Here is a 20,366-nt window from a genome sequence, read left to right on the forward strand (position 1 = left end):
AAGAAGAATGGAGAAACGAGACAGGGAACTGTAAGAAACCAATATAGGGTGTGTCATGCAAGTTAGCACTGTGGGCAAGGGGGTTTCATTGCAACGGGGAGCTCTGAGAGCCAGTTTGGAATACGTGTCTCCAGGTTTCCCCCTCCACTTCCACCTCTGGGCAGGGGAGCTAAAGTATTTACCCCACCTCCTATCAGTCATTGGGTGAGGCCTGCTGGGTTGGTGCTGGGATGGTCCTTCTGGTGTGCATCAGGTGACCGAGAGGACTGAGGCAGCCAGAGAAGCAGAGGCTGAAGGTCAGGCCAGCCCGCATGGAAATGGTAAAAGTGGTGAGGATATGGTCAGGACCCTGGGAGCATCTGCTTCATGTTTACAGTTGGCGTTATCACAGAAGTTTCTGGAGGGCTCCAAAGCTGTAATAGCAGAGCTGATGAGTCTATGAGTGCCTGCACAAGACATAGCTCCTCGCCTTTCCTAAATAGGCTTTATAGCTGAACATCAAAATTTCATTTATTTTTAGAGTACAGAGGATAGCCTTGGGACAGAGTTAGTTTTGCTAGGACCCTCAGAAATTAAAGGTCTCATGGAGCTGAGCTTATGGGTGGCAGACCTGGGGCCTGGAGTTGCGTGAGGTGTGATTTGGCATTAGGGTGTTGTAGGGTCATCAGGATGGCAAGTCTCTGAGCTGGTACATTGTGAGTGACTGTTGCTTATCAGCATCCTTTCCTTTAAAGGGTCACTGCTCACTAAGTTTGGTGTAATGCAAATGCCTGGTACACATTGGTTGAAACTTTTAATTACAGAATAGCACTGACCATGACTTGAGCACCTTCTAGAACATCAGGCATACGGTAGGTCCTTTATTCTCCAGAACATATCTAATTTTCACAATCCTGAAGTCTGGATCTTATTAGCTACATTTTAATGATGAGGAAACTGCGCTTCAGAGACAGGGGGTTAAGCCATGTTTATGTGAATTCATTTACCCCATGTATTGGTAGGCTGCCTTCCCTGGACAACACTCAGTATTAACTAGTGGAGTGAGGAGCACAGAAACCCTATCATAAACATCTTTAAGTGTCCTCTCTTCCTAGTAAACTGTTCTTTTTCTTAAAGCACATGGATATGCATAATTTTTGTTTCCCTATGAGATGATTCCCCACTCAGGACCACTTTGTAAATGTTAAGTACACAACAGTGTATTACAATGCCTGGAAACATCTCTGTATCCATAATATATGTTGAAATAAATTTTACGATATGTTAAGCGTCAATTAAAAAACTCCTGAGATAAAAATCAACATCACAAAGAAATACTACTGCATACTCACTAGGATGTTATAATAAAGAAGACAAGACAGTAACAAGTGACGGCAAGGATGTGGAGCAAGCGGAACCCTCATCCACTGCTGGTGGGAATGTAAAATGGTGCAGCTGCTATGGAAAACAATTTGTTAGTCCCCCCAAAAGTGAACTCACATAAAGTTACTGTCTGACCTAGAAATTCCACTCGTGGGTACGTGAAATGAAAGGAGAAATGAAAACATATGTCCACATAAAAAGTTGTATATGGATGTTCATAGCAGTATTCGTAATAGCCCCAAGATAGAAACAACCCAAACGTCCATCCTACTGATGAATGGATACATAAAATGTGGTAAATCCACGCAATAGAATATTATTTGGTCATGAAAGGGAATAAAGTAACGATTTATGCTACAATATAGACGAACCTTAAAAACATACTAAGTGAAAGAAAATGTTAATCACAAAAAGCTACATATTTATGCTTCTATTTGTACGAAATATCTAAAACAGGCAAAGCTGTAAAGACACAAAGTAGATCAGTAGGATGGGGAGTACAGAGTTTCCTTTTGGGGTGATGAAAGGAATGTTCTGCAATTAAATAGTGGTGATGATTGTCCAATCTTGTGAGTATTCCAAGAATGTGCCCTTTTATTAGAGGGGCGAATTTTATGGTATGTGAATTATATTTCAATAAACAATACAAAACAAAACTTGTTTTGGCAGGATATTTGTGTTGATAAAAAATGAGTATCAACATTAACCCCAGGACTTCTTGCTATTTAGGTAATGTTTTGGAAACATTCTTTCAGGCTGTTGCCAAAGCCCTTCCTAGTCCATGAGTTTATTTTATTCAATTCCTTCTTGTGCAAACTAATATAATGTTTTAGTGATGTCTTAACCTTTAACACCTTTGGAGTCCTTCAAGTCAGGACAAATCCACACAACTTTTAGGAAGGAAGCACATCGATCTTTCTCCTTTCCTCTGAGATGAGAGAAAAGAGAGTAAGACAATGAACACAGCTCCCAAAATGAAACAAAGCTGGGATGTCAATGTAGGCAGGTCTCTCCAGCCTTGGTCTGTCTTATTCTGGAGGATGGTGTCAGGTCTAATGCTTCAGGGTGCAGATTTAAATCAATATAAGGACACAACATTCCGACAATCGGAGCCAGTTGGGTTTCAAGCAGTTCATCGTTGCCCATGAAGGCTTGTGGAGACAGACCAAAGCTGCTCATTGAGAGGAGGCTGATGGGCTGACTGCAAGGTCATATTAACTCTGAGAGGCCATGATTTTGGTTCCCCTGCTGTATTGCTCCAGTTCTTACAGCAGTGACTCTTTGCTCAAGGAACCATCATCAACTGTGTATTTGGAAATAATTTAGAATTGGTTGGGAAGAAAGCAGGAAAAACAAAGCACCAGAGGCTGATGCTTGTTGTTTGCTTGGTTTTCAGAGAGAGCAGTTGATTCTAAAGCCAGAACTTATAGAGCACAAGGTACGGAGCCAGGAGGTCTGGGTTCTGGGCACAGATCTCTACCTAACCTAATTGGCTGGGTGACCTACTGCAAGTTGTCTATTCTGTCCTGACCTAGAACTTGTTTATTTGTAAAACACAGTGTTGAGTTGGGCTGACCTTGAAGGACCTTTAGGCTCTGAAAAATTCTGGGATTTTTCTCAATAACTTCGACTTTTCATAGCAAGTCTCACACCTGCCTTTTCCTAGGTTCTGGTTGGCCTTTGCCTGTCCCTCCCCCCCCCCCCCCCCGGCATATATGGACTATTTAATTATGATTAAAAAACCATTTCCAGTACTGTTCGGTTGTTCTGTCTCTGTGTGCACCACCATGACTCTCACCACTGTGCCCTGGAAGGATGTTGGCAGGAGAGGGTCAAATGCCCCAAGTTCCAAAAAAGGTTTATTACATAGGGGGCTGGGGGGAACGTGGGGGGAAAGTGGGGCAAAGAGGGTTAGTCCTTCTTGGCTGCCACTTTCCTCGTGGCTGCAGGACATTGCTTAGCTCTTCTGTCTTCCTCTTGGCCTGGATGTGTATCCACACCCTTTTCTTGATGAACTTGAGCACGCACTTGTCCTTGGAGACCTTGAGCAGTTCCATGGCATGCTTCTCATATGGGGCAAAGCCACACACCTCTCGGATCATGTGCCGCGTGAATTTGGTGTGCTTGGTGAGGCACCTGCGGCGGTTCGCTGTGCCTTGGCTTGTTCGCGTTCTCAGTCACTTTGTGGCCCTGGTTGAAACCCACAGCCATAGGGTAGCTCAGAGCTATGCTGCTGCTCCTTAGTGGCTCCCGTGGCAGAAGGCCTTTGCCTGTTCTTAATTCCTTTTGTTGCCGGGAAGGCTTGCCATGTGCATGGCCACCATTTTTCTTGCCAGTCTTGCCCTTCTTCCCTGATCTTAAGCTGCCATTCTTTCCTCTGTGGTTTCATGTCAGTCCCACCTTCATGGTTAACACTTTCTTGACTACCGTAGGCTATAGAAGGAGACTCTGACTTTTGTTGCTGTATGAATCACTTTGCTGCCACCTTTCATATTAGTCCTAAGCATCTGCTGTTTGTGTGTCTCCTGCTTTTCCAGTAAGTCATAAGCTACTTAGGAAAGCAGCATGGTGTTGCAATCAAGGACTTAAAGGTATTTCCCCAAAGTAGCGGAGCTGATAAAGTGACTGGGCCTTAGTTTTCCAGTTTGTGGCATGGGGATAGTAATACCTACCTCATGGAGTTAGTATGAGAATTAAATGAGATAAAAGAGAAAAGCGTTTGGATCATGGTGGTTGGTGATGGTGCAGGTGGACAGTAGTGAGAATGTGGCTGAAAGAACTTGCCATCTCCTGTACTTTCAGGAAAGAAGTCATGTGAACACATGGGAGAGAGACTGTAGTGATTGTTCTCAGGAATCCGTTCCTCTTCCTAATATTCCTCAGTGTCTGAAGATAATTCCACAGAGTGAGTTTAAATCTTGCTGTGGAAATTTAAAGTTTTTTTTTTCCTATTTCTTTTTTTCTTAGTGAAGATAGAGAAAAATCCTTCAAATTATTGGGCACCTTTGGTCACAAACTCTTGGCTAGTCTTAGAGATTGTTATGAGATTACTTCTCGAATGATCTCTTCTTGGGTAATTAATTTCAGTTTCCTTAACATCCCTCCTGGTGCCCATCTTCTAAATGTTTAAGTGGGTCTTTTGCTTTCCTCCGTCTCCCAGAGTAATATTCCTTTCAAGGCTGGGGAATGGTTGTTGGGTAACGGGTCAAATGAATTAATAGGCAGGACATATGGTTCACAGACACTTTGCTCTCAACAACTTGATAGGAAGTGGTTTGATTGTTGTTGTTGTTTTTTAATTTGAACTATAAAAATATAAGAACCATCTGCTGTTATTTTTTGCATGTGATCCCTGTAAGTTATTTAGTTAGATTGCTCCTATGCAATTAGCTGCTCTACGTGGAGGCTTTCATGGCAAAGCTGGATTATTTCATTTTCAGTTGTAATGTATATGGAGTGCGTGTGTTTCCCACCCAGACTCCTTTCATAAATTGCAGCAGGTTTGCCTACATGCGGTGAACTCTTGGGATTTATATGGCTTCTGTCTTAGCCACTTAAATGCTTTAATTGTAATGATCCCTTTGATTGGTTGAGAATAGGTTACATACTAATTGCCATGGAGCAAACCAAATAAGGTAATGTGATAGAAAGTGATGCCAGGGTGGGGGTGGGGCTGCTGTGTGTAGTAGCCCTCGAAGGAGGAGAAATTGGAGTTGATACCTGAAGGGTGATAAAGAGACTGTCAAATGAAGATCTCTGGTGAGCCCAATGAAGGTCTGCAGTGACAAGGTTCGAAGGGAAAGGAAGTGAAGAGCAAAGGCTCTGAGCCATGGAATATGCTGAGGACTAAGCTGAGGAATAAAGAATTCCAGTGGGCTACACTATTGTGAGATGGAGGAGAATGCAGTGTGAAGAAGGTCTAGTCTAACAGAAGCATTTTTAAGGGAGGATTTGATATCAGCTGATTTATAGTTCTAGAAAGCTCACTCAGCTAAATGGAAATTGGATCATTGGGAGCAAGAATGGAGTCAGGGAGACCAGTGAGGAGACTATAGCTGTTGTCCTGATGAGAAACCATGGTGGTTTGGGCTAAGGTTGTGGGGCATAGATGATAAGATGATAGATAGACTTTGGGATATATTTGGGATATGGAATCTATGGGATGTACCTGATGAATTTGGTCTTTTCCTCAGATATGGAAGGCTCGATTTCATTTTTGGTCAGTTAAGTTTGAAGTGGCTAATGGAATCTAAGTGGTTTAAATGTCTAGCGGGTGACTGAATATATGAATTTGGAGCTTACATGAGATTTGAAAGCTGAAGTGTTCATTTAGATCATGTGAAAGTCAAGAATGCAGACAGAGAGGTTGCTGAGAGCTGAGTCCAGGATACACCATCATTTAGAAGTCTGGAAGAGACACAAACAAGGGACACTGGCAGAGAGTAGCCAGAGAGATGGGAGAACCTCCTGTGAATAGGTGCCCGGAAAGGAAAGCGTCTCCAGGAGTACTTGGTGCCCTCATCATTCAGTTTCAAGTGCTAGCACTTAACACTCCTATTAAAATGTTAATTGAAAAATGTACTCTGTAGCTGAACTAAAACATTTAGTGACAGCTAGAGCAGGGTGGGCCCAACATCTGTCCACAGAAACCCTCAGCAACAGTGGGATCAGAAACAAGGAGACTCTTGTCTCCTAGGGGCTGTGGGAGATGGGGCTTTGCTGAAGTCTCCATCAGGGGTTGTGAGATTTTCATACCATTGCCAATGCAGCAAAGCATAATTTGTTTGTTGTTGTTGTTTAATGGCAGTTGTATATACAGCTCGCATGGCTATGCCACAAATCAGTTCTTTGAAAATAATCAGTAACTAAATTTTAATTCTATATTTTAATTTCAAGACTCTAAGGTTCACTTAAAATAAAAGCCTGCATAGCCAACTCAGTGTATGAAAAGACAAAAATACTTCTGTTTTTAACTTCTTTATATTCTAGTCCTTATGAGAAGTCTCAAAACAAATCATTTTCTAAATTTTATCTTCTCTTGAAGGCAGTTTCTGTTTGGGAGTTAACTTCAGCTTATGGAAAATTGTTGTATTATCTGTTTGTCATCTGATAAATGATATTATTTAAATGAGGAGTGGCAATTTCTTGCTTTCTACCTCTCTTAAAGTGAATGTATAATGCACTCCAACAAACATTTTAAATTGAAGGGCAAAGTTGGGGAGTCCTTTTTTTTGTACCATTTATATAAAAATAGGTCATTTTTCCAGCTGCAGTAGGTGCATTTTCTCCAAAACCCAAAGCTGATCGTTCTGGAAACAAGATGGTTTATATTGGTGATTCTCATCAAGTTTGGAGTAATAGTGGATTTGTTTGAAATATAAGCAAAGCTACAGTTTCTTTTAAGAAGTTTTAGTTGGTGACAAATACTTAGGCAAACTCTATGAGTGTTTGTTCTAACCTTTTACCTTACTGACATTTAGTTAATTTTATGAATAGATAAAGCTAAGAAGAATGTAGTGGACTGATAGTTGGCAATTGTTCACCAAGGAGGAATATTCTCTTGGTTTTCCAAACCAAATACTTGGTTCACTTAAGGAATGAGACTTGGCTAGGAACGAAACATCAGAAAATAACCCCTTTCCATAATTTTAACAAAATGACTGGCTCTGTTGCTTGTATAAAACAATATTTTGGGCACAGTTGGCACAGTTGGTTGGGCATCCAGCGTTGGCTTGGGTTATGATTTCGCAGTTCATGAGTGGAAGCCCCACGTCAGGCTCCACTGCTGTCAGTGCAGAGCCCGCTTCAGATCTTCTGTTCCTCTCTCTCTGACCCTCTCCTGCTTGTGCTCTCTCAAAAATAAATAAACTTAAAAAAAAAAAAAAACCTCTACAATATTTTATGGCATCTCAAAATTCTCCATTTCTTCTAAGACCAAACAGGAAGTAGCTCATTTACCTGGTTGACTCAATTCCAGTTTCAAAGACTAAAAGCTCAAGCATAACGCCTGAAGCATAGGACCTTACCTATGTGTAGTACTACCCATGGTTGTAAAAGAGTACGATGCTAAGCCAGCTGGCAGGTGTAAACTTTTGTGTGAAGGTTACAGGATGTAACAAGCCTTGTCCTTGAGTCCCTCATGAGCAGTTATCTTTTTGAGGCACTGGACTGTCCTGGGGTAAAGGTTCCTGGTGTCCAAGCCACATGTAGGAGGTACAGGGTGGGAGTGAAGGAGACTCTGAGCTCCCCTCCCTCCTTCCCTTCTCCTGCCCTCCCTTCCACCACGTGGGACATGAAGATCTACATGGGTAGATCATGCTGTGGGAAAGGGCAGGGGGAGGGCCACCCCTTGCATGGGCGGTGATGGTGGCTCCCAGGAGGAGGCTGTGTCTTCCCAGCCACTAGCTTCCCCACTCCTCAGTCACTGGCACGTGAGTGCCCAGTGACTCCCTGGTGAACGTTGAGTGGTCCGGGGTCAGGGCTCGTTCAGTCTCAGGGCAGAACTTCTTTCCTTTCCTTCTGACAGTTACCTCCTTGAGTAGTGTGCCGCGTCGTCTCAGACCAGACCCCAAAAACCTGCACCTGGGGAAATCATTTGATGTACTGTACAGAAGGGTGCCCTGTGACTAGAAAGGCTCTACCCAGTTAAGGCATCACTTATACATACGAAGAAAACACTAGAATTCTTTGGATGCAAAGCAATAATAACTTGCTATTAAGAGCAGCTTCTTAAATCTGATCATGTCATCTTCCCATTGAATACAAGCCAAGCCCATTACCTTGGCAAACAGTCCCCTGCATGGACTGGCTCCTGATTTCCGTTCTCCTCTCCTTTTGTACCACGCTCCAGTGCCTCGAACACTCCAGGCCCCTTCCTGCCTGCTCCACCCTGTGCTCTGTCTGGTATGTTGTTCCATGGCTCTTCACATGCCTCAATCTTTCTGATCCTTTAAAGATCCACTTAACTGGCATTTCTTCAGGAAGATCTGCTTTGCTCTCTCTCTTGTCCCCTCTGTCTCATTATTTTGTACCTAGGCATTTTGTGGTTTCCCAGGTGTTTGCTTTCTTGTTTATCAGCTATCTGCCACCCTTGATTGAGCGCTTTACAGGCAGGACTGTTTTCTGATTTGGGTAGACTCTAGTCTAGTCCTGGTTCAGAAGAAGCTCTCAATAGGTAAATATTTGTTCAGATGAATGAATGAAGTATCAACCTGCTTTTCATCAGAAAAAGTGTTTCAAGTTAAAAAAAAACCACACACCTTTTTTCTTTCTCGAATTCTCAACATGCATTACACATACACACATTGTATGTGTGGTTCACACTGTAATAATTCCATAGTCTCGTACGGAACTGCCTTCAAGGATAGGGTTTGTGATTTAGTGCCTGTGGTCTAACTGCTATTAGTGCTTTTTATTCCTAAACTTCTAATGTGTGCCCTTTCCTTTCGTCTTTCTTTTTTAGCAAGGGAAGCCATATGTCTTCGACAGAGTGCTGCCTCCCAGCACGACCCAAGAGCAGGTTTACAATGCGTGTGCAAAGCAAATTGTCAAAGGTAAGTGCTATTTCTTTATTTCCTCCTGGGCCTTTCAGAGTAATTGAAAACATTAAGTCATATTTGCAGCCTAGGAATCAATGTGCCTTGACTATAAGCAGAGGCCTACTAATTGGAAACACTGAATTATAGCCCGAGCTCTGGTCCTGATTTGCTATGATGTCAGGCAAGTTCTTTAACCTCTCCATATCTCCTTGCCAAGGAAATGTCTTTATTTCTTTTGCCACCTTTTTGGCAGAGTTATTCTGCTACCTAGAAGCTTAAAAGCTATGGTCGCACTATTTCTGTAAAGGTTTTAAAGTACTGCTGTAGGTATAAGTCCTCCTTTCTGCTTTGAAGGAGACAAAAATAGATATTTCTGATGCTCCATTTGTATATTTTTGGCTGAATTATTTTGTGCATCTGTGTCTTCAGGGAGAAGCCTTAAACATGGAAAATTCTTGGGCATCAAGGAGTTCTCTACAGCATCATAAAATCACATTACCTTGTTGGTTATTGAGCTGTTTTTGCTACTCAGCATTCCTTAAATATACTTTGGTCTAACCCACTTTCAACTTTTCCACCCAGATACCAACATTTGTTCCTCCAAATAGATAGCCTGAAGCCTAAATTTGTCTTAGAGATCAGCCCTTTTCTCTGGGACTGGCCTTGGCCCTGAAGGATTTAACAGCAGGGAGACGAACCAATTTACACATTGCTCTACCTTGCCCTTTCACATCGGGCGGGCTGGAGCTTGCCTTGGGAGAGTTCGCCATCTGGACAGAGCTGAGGGGCATCTCCTGCTTCTCTGCTTTTGATCTTTAAATCTTTACCTTCTAGTCTGAATGCTATGGCAGCTGTGCTTCCAAATGTGCTGATGTTGCCACCTTTATAGGTAGCTCTAGATTTAAAGAGTAAAAAGCAAAATCAAAATTCAAAAAGCACCTTGTCATGCAAGATGTGCTTGTTTTTGGAAGCTGAGCTGACTAACCTGTCTGAAATTCATGCAAGCCAGCCCTGGGTACATCTGTTAGATTGGTTCTGACCCTGGGCACCTGCGTGGGAGAGTCAGTCAGTATGTTCCTCGCTGAGGTGTATGGTTATTCACATTCTTGTTGAAGACATCAATTAATTTTGAAGGTCTTCACAGTAAGATCATTATAGAAAACAGAAGAGAAAAAAAAACGTGCCTGAATTTAGGCTCTTCTTGAATTACTACTGTAGGGCTGTATCTGATGGTAATTTTTGTTTTCTCTCTGCTTCTATTGTTTTTCATCTTCCTGTCTAAAACTGTTTTCTCTCTTTCTCTGGAGTGTGTAGCTCTAGTTTGCTCCTACTCTGTCCTCCTTCCTCTCCATTATCAGACTCTTACTTATTTTTGTAGAAGTAAAATTAATCACATGTGAGCCATAACTTCCTTTTCTCTCCCCTTTCATTATCAGAACCAACTAGTATTTATCGTATGCTGTGCTAAGCATGAGGTCAATTTAAACGCATCTCTGAGTTGATGTTCTGATTAGAGATGGATGCATTCCATCTTTAAAAAGTCCTGTGATTAACAAAATAATAATCATCATCTTTCATTCTTCATTACTAGAGAAGTTGAGTCTCTTTCAGTGTTTGGGTTTTTTTATGGTATGAAATGTCAGAAATAGGCAATCCTTAGAAAGTTCTCATGAAGACGTGACCTAATTGGATAACTTGAGGCCCAGTATATGGTGAGCCACAAAGAAAACCATTTAGGTAAAATTAGGCTCTGACATGATATGATAAACAGATATTCTTCAGGCACTACAAATATGATGTGAGCATACTCATTTTGTAACAGCTAAGAGTGCCTTACTCTCCTTTGAAAGGAAGTTATTAGGGGATGATGAAGACCTGATTTAACTTTTTAAAATATCCAGTGAAACTAGTGTGAGGGGAAGTGGCCATGTTGTTTCCTCATCATCAAGGTAAAACAAAGATATATGAGAAAGAACTCCATGGAATGGTTACTAGGTACAACTGAGGTCTTTTTTGCCTTGACAAAGCCTATTGAAATCAGGAAAGGAAGGTGGTATTGTAGGGGCCTCTTTTTCTAGAAGCCAGGAATTCAATCAGATAACTTCTGAAGGTCACCACAGTCCCCATGATTCATGATAATGTAGTAGACCCATGAGCTTTCCTTTCAAGTGTCTCTGAACCCTTAATGTTTTTGAGATCAGGAAGACTCCTTTTAACTGGATGGCTTTATTCTCTCTTGGGTTTTTGATTCCCTTCAACTTCACTAGTTTTTTAAAAACATATTTCAAACATTTGATTGTAGAATTCTGGTATCTCCCACACCCCCATCTTTGTCTGGTGTCTGTTAATCAAAATGTTGTCTGAAACAGTATGTAGGATTCTCCTCTGTTTCTTCCAGAAGAGCCTATAGGATTTGTGATTACCAACATGGTGAATAGGAAGGTTTCTGTGGACCCTAGGAATTAAAAACCATGGTTACTGGATGCTATTATCAAAGTACGGGTAACTATGTCCCAGTCTACAGAAGTCATTCTGGGCAATTGCCTTTCAAATTAACTAAATGTAGACTGTCCAGGGCTAGAGAAGGTGGTTTCTTGTTTGCTAGACCTAGTTTCTTTAGCTTCATTCATTGAATTATTTCTTTTACTCATTCCTTCATGCAAGGATATCAAGTATTTACCATGTGGTATAACCACTGCTAGGGACTAGAGTCACCAAGATATATAAGACTGTCTGTGAGAAGCTTTAAGTATAGGGAAAGAGACAGGTGCATTCATAGTCATCATACCCATGGGTAGTACGTGCTTTAAGATGGCTGTGTGCAAAATGCTGTGGGAGCACAGAAGAAAGTCACTTGAGACTGACTTTGGTGAGTGGGGATAAGGATTGGAGAGTTAAGGAAGGCTTCTTGGAAAGGTTGTGTCCTGAAGACTGTAGAATATAGCAGAGGTGTACAAGCAGAAGGAATAGGAAAAGCATAAAGAGAAATTATATGGCATGTTTGGGCAACTTAGTATTGCAGGGTACCTGGGGGATGGTACTTAAAAAGTTAGGCTGGATTAGAGTTTGGTAGAAATGGATGGGCTTTATCCTTCAGGCAATGTGGACTCATTGAAGAGTTTTAAGCTCAGGATATTATAAGATCTATATTATTATTATGCGTGGCTCTTAAGAAGAAATAGATTTCTTTGGCTACTTTTATCTGTCAGGCACGCTGTATGTACTTTGCATATGTTATTGTATTTTAAACCTCAACAATTTTATGAAGTGTGAGCATTATTATTCCTGTTGTACTAAAGAGGAGGTTGAGGTCAAATAACTTGGCCAGGTCAGTTAGGGGGTGGCGGGGCTGGAACTTAAGCCTGAGCTTGTCTGACTTCCTTGGATTTTTCTACACTATCCTGTCCCTACTTTTCTGGTGAGCTCATAATGAGCATTTAATAGCAATTTATGAATTGTTACTTTTGTATCAGGCCATATGGACTATTAACCAAGCACTGCAGAAGGACAGGATTAGAAATGGGTATGGGAGAAGGGGGGGAGGGGAGGAGGGAGAGGGGGAAGGAATAGAGATTGTGGTTCCAGAGCCTCGGGTTGGCCCTGCCTGTCTTCCAACAGTGACATGCATTTCCATTCTGAAGATGTAACGGTGCCCTTCCCTTCAGACCGGCTGGGCCCAGCGTTATGGTTTGCCAGTAGTGTTTAGCAGGGCTGCCTCTATGTGCTCTGGGCGTGCGACCTACCTGAGTAGCTTGACTGGTCAGCGGGAGCCTTAGGATTTGGAGGCAGTGATGACCTACCTGTCAGCCAATATTGCCAGAGACCCTGGCCACTGACAGGCCACCATTTCACATGGGGAGCTGGTAGGAGGCCATGACAGCCTTCTCAGCAACTTACATGGTTACATCTTCCCCAAACTCTTACCCAGTAGTGGAACAGACTCTTCTGTTCTAGCAAGGTCTGGACTCAGAACTAGCAAAAACTTGGGGCGGAAAACTGGCTTCTGAAGTCTACGGCAAAAGAGGCAAGAAGTATTTTCAAGGATCCCACTCCTCTCCTACCTCCTCTCTGGAGGTGAGAAGGCTCTTCCCACCTGCAGTGGAATCTCTCTTTGGATTTGCTTCGCTGCCGGATGGATGTGTTGTGTGCTTGTGGGTGCCGCTGGCTTTGTGGTGTGAGCTGAGATCACATCACGCCAGAGCCTGTCACAAAGCAAGGTTCTGTCTGGCTGAACTGATTCCTGGCTCTGCGGCTGGTGCACAGAAATAGTCATTCTGTTATGAGAGAGGCTCTGAAACAAATGCTTTCCTCGGGCCCAGGAACTGTCATTCAACGTGATGAAAGTGCCTTTTTGTGGGCTGTTTCTGCTCGGGTCGGGTGGGGGTGGTTGCGTGGCTCAGCGTGGTGCTGAGCACAGACCTGCTCTCCCATTCTGCTTTCCTTGGCGGGTTCATCCAGATGCACTGTCACTTCCCCTCCTGCCTCTCCTCTCCTTCCCCTTCTGCCTCTCCTCTCCTCTCCCCTCCTGCCTAAGTCAACAAACTGACCCCCTAGACTTGGCATTTGGAAGAAAATAGGGAACACTGCATTCGAAGAGCTTTTCCTTTTCTTTTAAAGTTTCTTTTAAAATTTTAAAATTTAATTCACAATTGCGTTGATAGAGGACATCAGGTCTGTTCATCCTTGAACACTAGAGATAGTTCTCCAACAATGAATTAATTTTAACGTGATCGTATATAGTACTTTCAAGGTCAAGCAGAGTTTGTTTTGATGGGGTTTTATGTGCTCCATTTTACTTAAAATAATAATAACAACAGTAATTGCACTCCATGTTTATTTTTTTTATTTATTTATTTATTTTTTTTTCAACGTTTATTTATTTTTGGGACAGAGAGAGACAGAGCATGAATGGGGGATGGGCAGAGAGAGAGGGAGACACAGAATCGGAAACAGGCTCCAGGCTCTGAGCCATCAGCCCAGAGCCCGACGCGGGGCTCGAACTCACGGACCGCGAGATCGTGACCTGGCTGAAGTCGGACGCCTAACCGACTGCGCCACCCAGGCGCCCCAACACTCCATGTTTAAAAGCAACAACCAGTGGTCAAGGACTCTCCCAGTGGGGTCTCAGTTGCTCCTCACCTCCCTGCTCTGGAGGAAGTGGTGCTCTCTATGAGTGCTTGGTTTCGTCTACATGTCCCAGGCTTTACCCCACAGGACTTTGGGGAGCAGCAGCCAACCGGGAGCTAATAGGATTGTACCTTCTGGTTGGGGAGGTTGGAGTTGGAGGGGTGGGCCCCGGCCAGAGGAGCCAAATTCAGGTGCCCTGGCCCCACTGCTTCCTGGCAGAGGCAGAAGCATGTGCTGGGCTTTCTTCTGTCAGTGGGGCTCAGGCTGAACTGAGCTTTCTTTACCGTGTGGATGTTGCCCAGAGCCTCCTCCTGCGAGCGTATGCACCTGTAGGGTGGCCAGCAGGCCTATTAGGAGGAGCAGAGGGAGCTGGACACTTGGCTTCGGCCTCCTCACCCCTGCCCTACAGCCTGGGCTGGAAGGTCCCAGAGTGCTTCCCGCACAGGGGCTTCAGGTAAGGAAGCCCTTGCAGTTCAGTGGCAGATATTTAATTTCTAATAAACAGAAACTTTAGTGCTGTGATTATGGCTGGCATTCCAGTGGCCTGGAGTTGTTTATGCCATGAATATAGAATGTTAAAAGTCCAGCTGCAGGGTGGTAACCTCTTGTGCCCCTCAAAGCACATCACATTCATGGTCCTATAAATGCTTTCCACCCTGAATCTTTTCTCTGAGCAAGTTGACATTTTTGTGAAAACTGAAGCTTGAACCTCTAGCCCGTACATTGTAGTCTTTAAGTTTCTGCTTCTCCTGTTACCAAGGAAACCATTACCAGAAGTTAGAAGTTTGATATGTGTGAACATTCTCTCTCTCTCTCTCTCTCTCTCTCTCAATATAGCTTGACACAAACTCTTAAGGGCTGCTAGAATTAAAAAAAAAAAAGTCTGCTTACTTTCTCTCTCTCTCTCTCTTTTTTTTTTAGCTTCCTAAAGGAAAATCCCACTTTCTGTTCTGATCTCAGTTCACCCTCCAGTAACCTCGGATCAATAAAATGTGTATTGAAAAATTTTTTAGAAAAGCTAACCAAACAACAAACATTAACTGACATTATAGAATTAAGAGAGGCCCAAAACACAAAATAACCAACCTACCTAGGGCCTGAAATAAATGGAGCTGATGGCCTGGAGTGATGATTTTGTACATAGCCCTGAAAAAGGACACCTCATTAAGGGGTTCCTCTTGTTGCCCCCACTGTCCTTTCAGGAATGAGACTTCCTCCTCTTACATAGAGATGTTGGGTCAATGATATTAATTATGTACTATTTCCCTTCTGGTGATGTTGATGTGGATGAGGGAGGGTTGAGGGAAATATATTTTAATCACCTCTGCTGCTTTGAAAGAATTCCCACAGATAATCTGCAGTGCAAAGCAGCCTCTGTCTGCACGCCTCCCCTCGTCCCTGTGCGAAATGGAGGCTGGCCTGCCCTGTGTGGAGGTTTGCACAGTATGCTCATTGTGTAATTAAAAGAAATTCCTGATGCTGATGGGCCTGGGCCGGCCTGCTAGCAGTCACTGAAATAACAGAGGCATGAACTTTGAGTCAGGGCCCCGGTGGTTTCTGGGCTGATTGGATTGTCACCATGTGGCCAGGATTACAGAGTGGGGGGGGCCTGTCCTCCCAGGCTCGGGACTCGCTCGGTTCTGAAGGGGCTCCGTGCAGCCTTCCTGAGAAACCTTCCTAAGAAGCTCGCCTGGGCCTGTGTTTAAACTGACCCAAATCAGATCTTTAGCAAAGAAATTCTATTCTACACTTCATTCCAGAGACTCAGGACCCTGATAATGTTTTTCTTCCTCTGACTGATCTCAGGAGATCAACTTAGAGAAGAAAACTCAAGTATCTCTCAACTAAAAGAGAGTGTACTGCTCGATAATCTGTCTTAATGTTGATGTTACTAGGAGAAAGGGTGTCTGCCTTCTTTTTCATTAATATGTAGTGTAGGAATGTGAGTATATTTCTTTTTATTTGTGGAACAGTGGAGGCCTTCATTTATGGTTTTATCTCACAATTCTACTTAAAATGCAAATGGAGCTGAAAGACATCGTTTGTGTGAAAAATGAGATGGGCCATTTGGAAAATGTAATTTTAAAATATGGAACCAACACTAGCATATGATCAAAGTAATGAGTTAATTTTAATTTCTTTTCTTGCTTGCAGATGTCCTTGAAGGTTATAACGGGACGATTTTTGCGTATGGACAGACTTCATCAGGAAAAACACACACCATGGAGGTAAGATTGCAGCATGCTGTGATGGCAGCCTCTGTGTGGCTGGCCAAATTCAGGTGCGTGTGGCCCCTTGGCTATGCAAGGCAGATGGCTAAGGGGCTGGTCACGTTTGACCAATTTATTTTGTCTCCGTGGAGTTTTAAAATAATGGTGAGTAATAAAATCTCAGGAGTTCAGAATTTTAAAAAAATCCTTTGTTGGTAGCTCTCTCAAAATGGAAGTAGTAAATTCTATTAGAAAAGAATCATCAACAAGCTGAACAGTGGTGTGAGTATCCTAGGGCCTGTGGTCCTAATCTCACTGAGAAAGTCTGTTGCAAAAGTCCCTAAGGGTTTAAAGGAGTGGGGCTACTCTGGGGAGGTGAGTCTCCTCAGAAGAACTGTATGTCAGAGACTTAAAGAAGTTGGCTTGTGGACCAAATTCAGCCCACAGGTGTATTTTTGTTTGGACTATACAGCGTGTTTTACATTTTAAAAAATTTATTATTATTATACATATTTTAAAATTGCAGGCAGTGTTTATAATGGGATGATTTCACATAATTCTAAGTTTCTAAATCTGGTTGAAAATTCTGAAGATCCTGGGGCACATGGCTGGCTCAGTCAGTGGAGTGTGGGACTCTTGATCTTGGGGTTGTGGGTTCGAGCCCCACGTGGGGTGTAGGGGTATAGAGATTACTTATGAAGATTCTATGACACTGGATGAAATTTCAACCTAATATAACGTGTAAACTTCACTAGAGCAGAGCTCTTCATTGTCTTGTTTGCCTGTTTATTGACATTTCCACTGTGTGAAACAGCGACTGTCTCCTGGGAGGGGTTCCATAAAATAGTTGTTCAATTGATACCCTCATGCCCTGTCCAGTCCACACTGGCCCCATCCCTGCACACTGCAAGAGAGTATGAATGTACGTGCAGCATCCTCTGTCATTAACTTACACACCTGCCCCTGTGAGCTCTCGAAGGTGTGACCCCAGTGCAAATTGTTGGCGGTGGAGGTCTGCGGCTCCAGGCTGTGTTCCAGACAAGGCACATCTGCGGACAAAATTGGCCCCCTTTGCATCTTCTGTTCCTGCTTTTTGCCACGGACTCCTGTAAGCCCTTCAGGGCGGATAATTCTTTAAAAGGCTCCCCTGACAGGTGAGGAGAGGTAGAAGAGTGGTTGTTACAAGAAACTGTGCAGAGGAAGTTTGGGGAATTCAGCTTACAAGCAGCAGGGTAAGATGAATCCTTGATCCTTCAAGCTTAGGATTTTCATGTACGGTACCCTCCTGGGAATGTCTCTGAGTGAGCCGGCTGGCTGGCCAGCCGCTGCAGAATCGGTTTAGCTTATGAATCATTCCTATTGAAGAGGAGATTTCAAAGGCCTGAGGCAAAAAGCCTTGAGGCTCTGATGTTCTGCTCACACCGATTTCAAGTATGCATCGGACTCTGGGGGATCTCGTTTCTGTGGTGTTGACTTACGTTCACCCATTTTGCAGTGGACAGTGGTTCAGAGATTGCAGAGATTAAAGGAGGCATCAGGTTTATTTGCCACTGCTTCTGCACAGAGTAGGACTGTCGCCTGACACCTGAGCCTTGGCCCCCTGTCTTCTTGCACCTCATGTTCTCCTGCAGTGAGACGCGGGCATGGCCAGCCCCTCGCCTGCCTCTCTTGCTGAGCCCCAGACCCTTGACCTTCTAGGCACCAGAAAAGTTGCAGTTATAGATTTCCTAATTGCCAGCCTTCCCAGTAGCTGTGACAATAGCTCCTTCATAAGGCATGAGAGAGAGAGAGAGAGAGAGAGAGAGAGCGAGCATCTCATGATGGTATCCATCAGTCTCCAGGTTTTTGGAAAATTACCAAATGGTATATAAAACAACAATAAAAATGCAATATTTAGAACTCCTCCCCCACCCCCCAATCATAGGGAATGTTTACAAGAATGACCTTTTTGGGGCGCCTGGGTGGCGCAGTCGGTTAAGCGTCCGACTTCAGCCAGGTCACGATCTCGCGGTCTGTGAGTTCGAGCCCCGCGTCAGGCTCTGGGCTGATGGCTCAGAGCCTGGAGCCTGTTTCCGATTCTGTGTCTCCCTCTCTCTCTGCCCCTCCCCCGTTCATGCTGTGTCTCTCTCTGTCCCAAAAATAAATAAAACGTTGAAAAAAAAATTTTAAAGAATGACCTTTTTGGCTTTCAAATTAATTCATCTTTGGGAAATACAAGATATTTGCTAAATGTCAGAAATTTAAATTGTAAACCATCAAAGGAGAGACCTGTCCCCAGAGTAAAATCTTAGTTTGTGTTGTGTGCAGGGGGAATCGGTGGGTGTGAGGAGATGGCAAAGAGGTATGCCAGCTCTTTAAAACCAAAATCGGAGATGTTGTGTTAAATGAGCCCTCTGTCTCACAGCGTGAACCTTACGAGCCTGCAGCACTGCTGTGGGCCCAGAGGGACCCATGGCACCCTAAAGGGAACTGGCTTCTGTGCGGGTTCCTCTCATAGATGCCTAAGTTCTGTAGCCTTTTCATCCTCGTCGGTTTTAACAGGTTGATTGTAAGGGGTTGCTTTTCTTTATTGTGACTTCTGAATATCACATGTTTGTGTCCATGGGAGGACGGGGTGGGGCAGATGGGAGCCCTTTCCCAGCATCCCCCTGCCCCCACAGACACTTAGTTTAGTTCTTTCTGTAGGGTGATTATAGATTGGAAAGACGGTAGGGGATACTTTAGAGGAAAACAGAGGAAAGGAGGAGCCCCGAGCCGAAGTCATAGAGACTGTGGGAGACCAAGAAATCCAGGACCCTGGAATGCAATTAAATTAAAAAAAAAAAAAAAAAAAAAAAAAAAAAACCCTGCAGGGCTTGCACCATCTGAAAGGATTTTATGTATTCGGAATTATACATTGTGATCTTTCAAAGGCTTTTGGAAGGGGATGTTAACTCCCTGAATGGACAGAGCTGTCACATTTTAAAGCTGTTTTTCATTTTAATCCCCTCATTTTTGGTCTGACATCCAGTGGTGATTCCATTACTTTCTATTGAGGAGAACAAACAGATAAGCCTACATAAAATTGGAAAGATTAGCTTCTGAAGATGGAGCATTTAAGGCGGATTTTCAGTAAAAATAGGAAACACTTGACAGTGCTGATGCCAGGCTTGGTAGGGCACCGCGGTGCACTGGGCCCAGGGCAGGTGCAGCCGGTGCTTCTAGGGCTGGGGTGAGGGAGGGCTGCTGGCGGTGCTGGCTATCCAGGGGAAGGGAGGGTTGGACCTTCGTTCAGTGTGTGTTGCCCGGGAGGGCTTCTCTGGGCCCCGTGCCTTGCTTTGTGTCCCTCTTCAGCACCGATTTAGACAGATGGAGACACGCTGTTTTTCCTTCTGCCCACAAGGGCACCGGGAGCCCGTGGAATGGTGCAGGCCACCCCACTGCTGAGCTGAGCCAGCCGAGTGATTTTTAATGAGCCTGTCCGAGTGCATTGGTGCTCGTGTGAGCTGACGGGCCGCCTGCTTTCCCATCTTAAGTGTTTCAGGAAACCATCCTGCTTGAGAGGTTGAGAAGGCAACTGGGGCTAGAACAAAGGGAGTCTTGTTCTGCGGCCGGTGGCCTGGGTCTGGTTTCTTCTTTCACACATGTTCCGAGAAGGCCACATTCAGAAGTGGGAGAAGTTTTGGAAGAGGATTATGTAGGATACAAGTATACAAATGTTCTTTGTGTTTTCTGGGAGAAGAAAAATGGTGAAGCAGGACATTCCTTTGCTACTCAAGTCCATCCCTGATCCTCCAGCCAACTGAACTTGTCATGGCTGTCTTAATGGGTTATTGTTTCTCAGTTCCTATGCCTCTGTTGCATTCCTCTCATCTCCTCTTTCTGCTTCTTGCCCATCCTGATCTCCATCTCTCAAGATTTGGTGTCCCTCAGGGAAGCCATCTCATATCACCACAGCTGGAAAGGACTCTCTGTTCTCTGAATTTCTATAGCTCTCTGCTTTTTACCACCTTTTGTCACCTGAGGTGACTATTGTGTGTGTGTTTGTGTATTTTATTTGAAGAAAGAGTGAAGACTTTTATTGAGCACCCCTCCGTCTTATATACATACACCACACACATCAACACCCTCTCAACACCACTCACACCCA

General features: G+C 43.8%; 1 protein-coding gene across 1 annotated transcript in view; it reads left to right on the plus strand.

Annotated features, from left to right (window-relative positions):
• The window catches only part of KIF5C (kinesin family member 5C), a 166,228-nt gene that overhangs the window by 44,975 nt on the left and 100,887 nt on the right, over nucleotides 1-20,366 (plus strand). The window contains exons 2-3 of the mRNA XM_045479754.1: nucleotides 8,825-8,915; nucleotides 16,182-16,255. Of these exons, the coding sequence (XP_045335710.1) occupies nucleotides 8,825-8,915; nucleotides 16,182-16,255 (165 nt within the window). The remainder of the gene's footprint in view (nucleotides 1-8,824; nucleotides 8,916-16,181; nucleotides 16,256-20,366) is intronic.

Source organism: Leopardus geoffroyi, chromosome C1 (assembly GCF_018350155.1).
Source record: "Leopardus geoffroyi isolate Oge1 chromosome C1, O.geoffroyi_Oge1_pat1.0, whole genome shotgun sequence".
NCBI classification, from domain to species: domain Eukaryota; kingdom Metazoa; phylum Chordata; class Mammalia; order Carnivora; family Felidae; genus Leopardus; species Leopardus geoffroyi.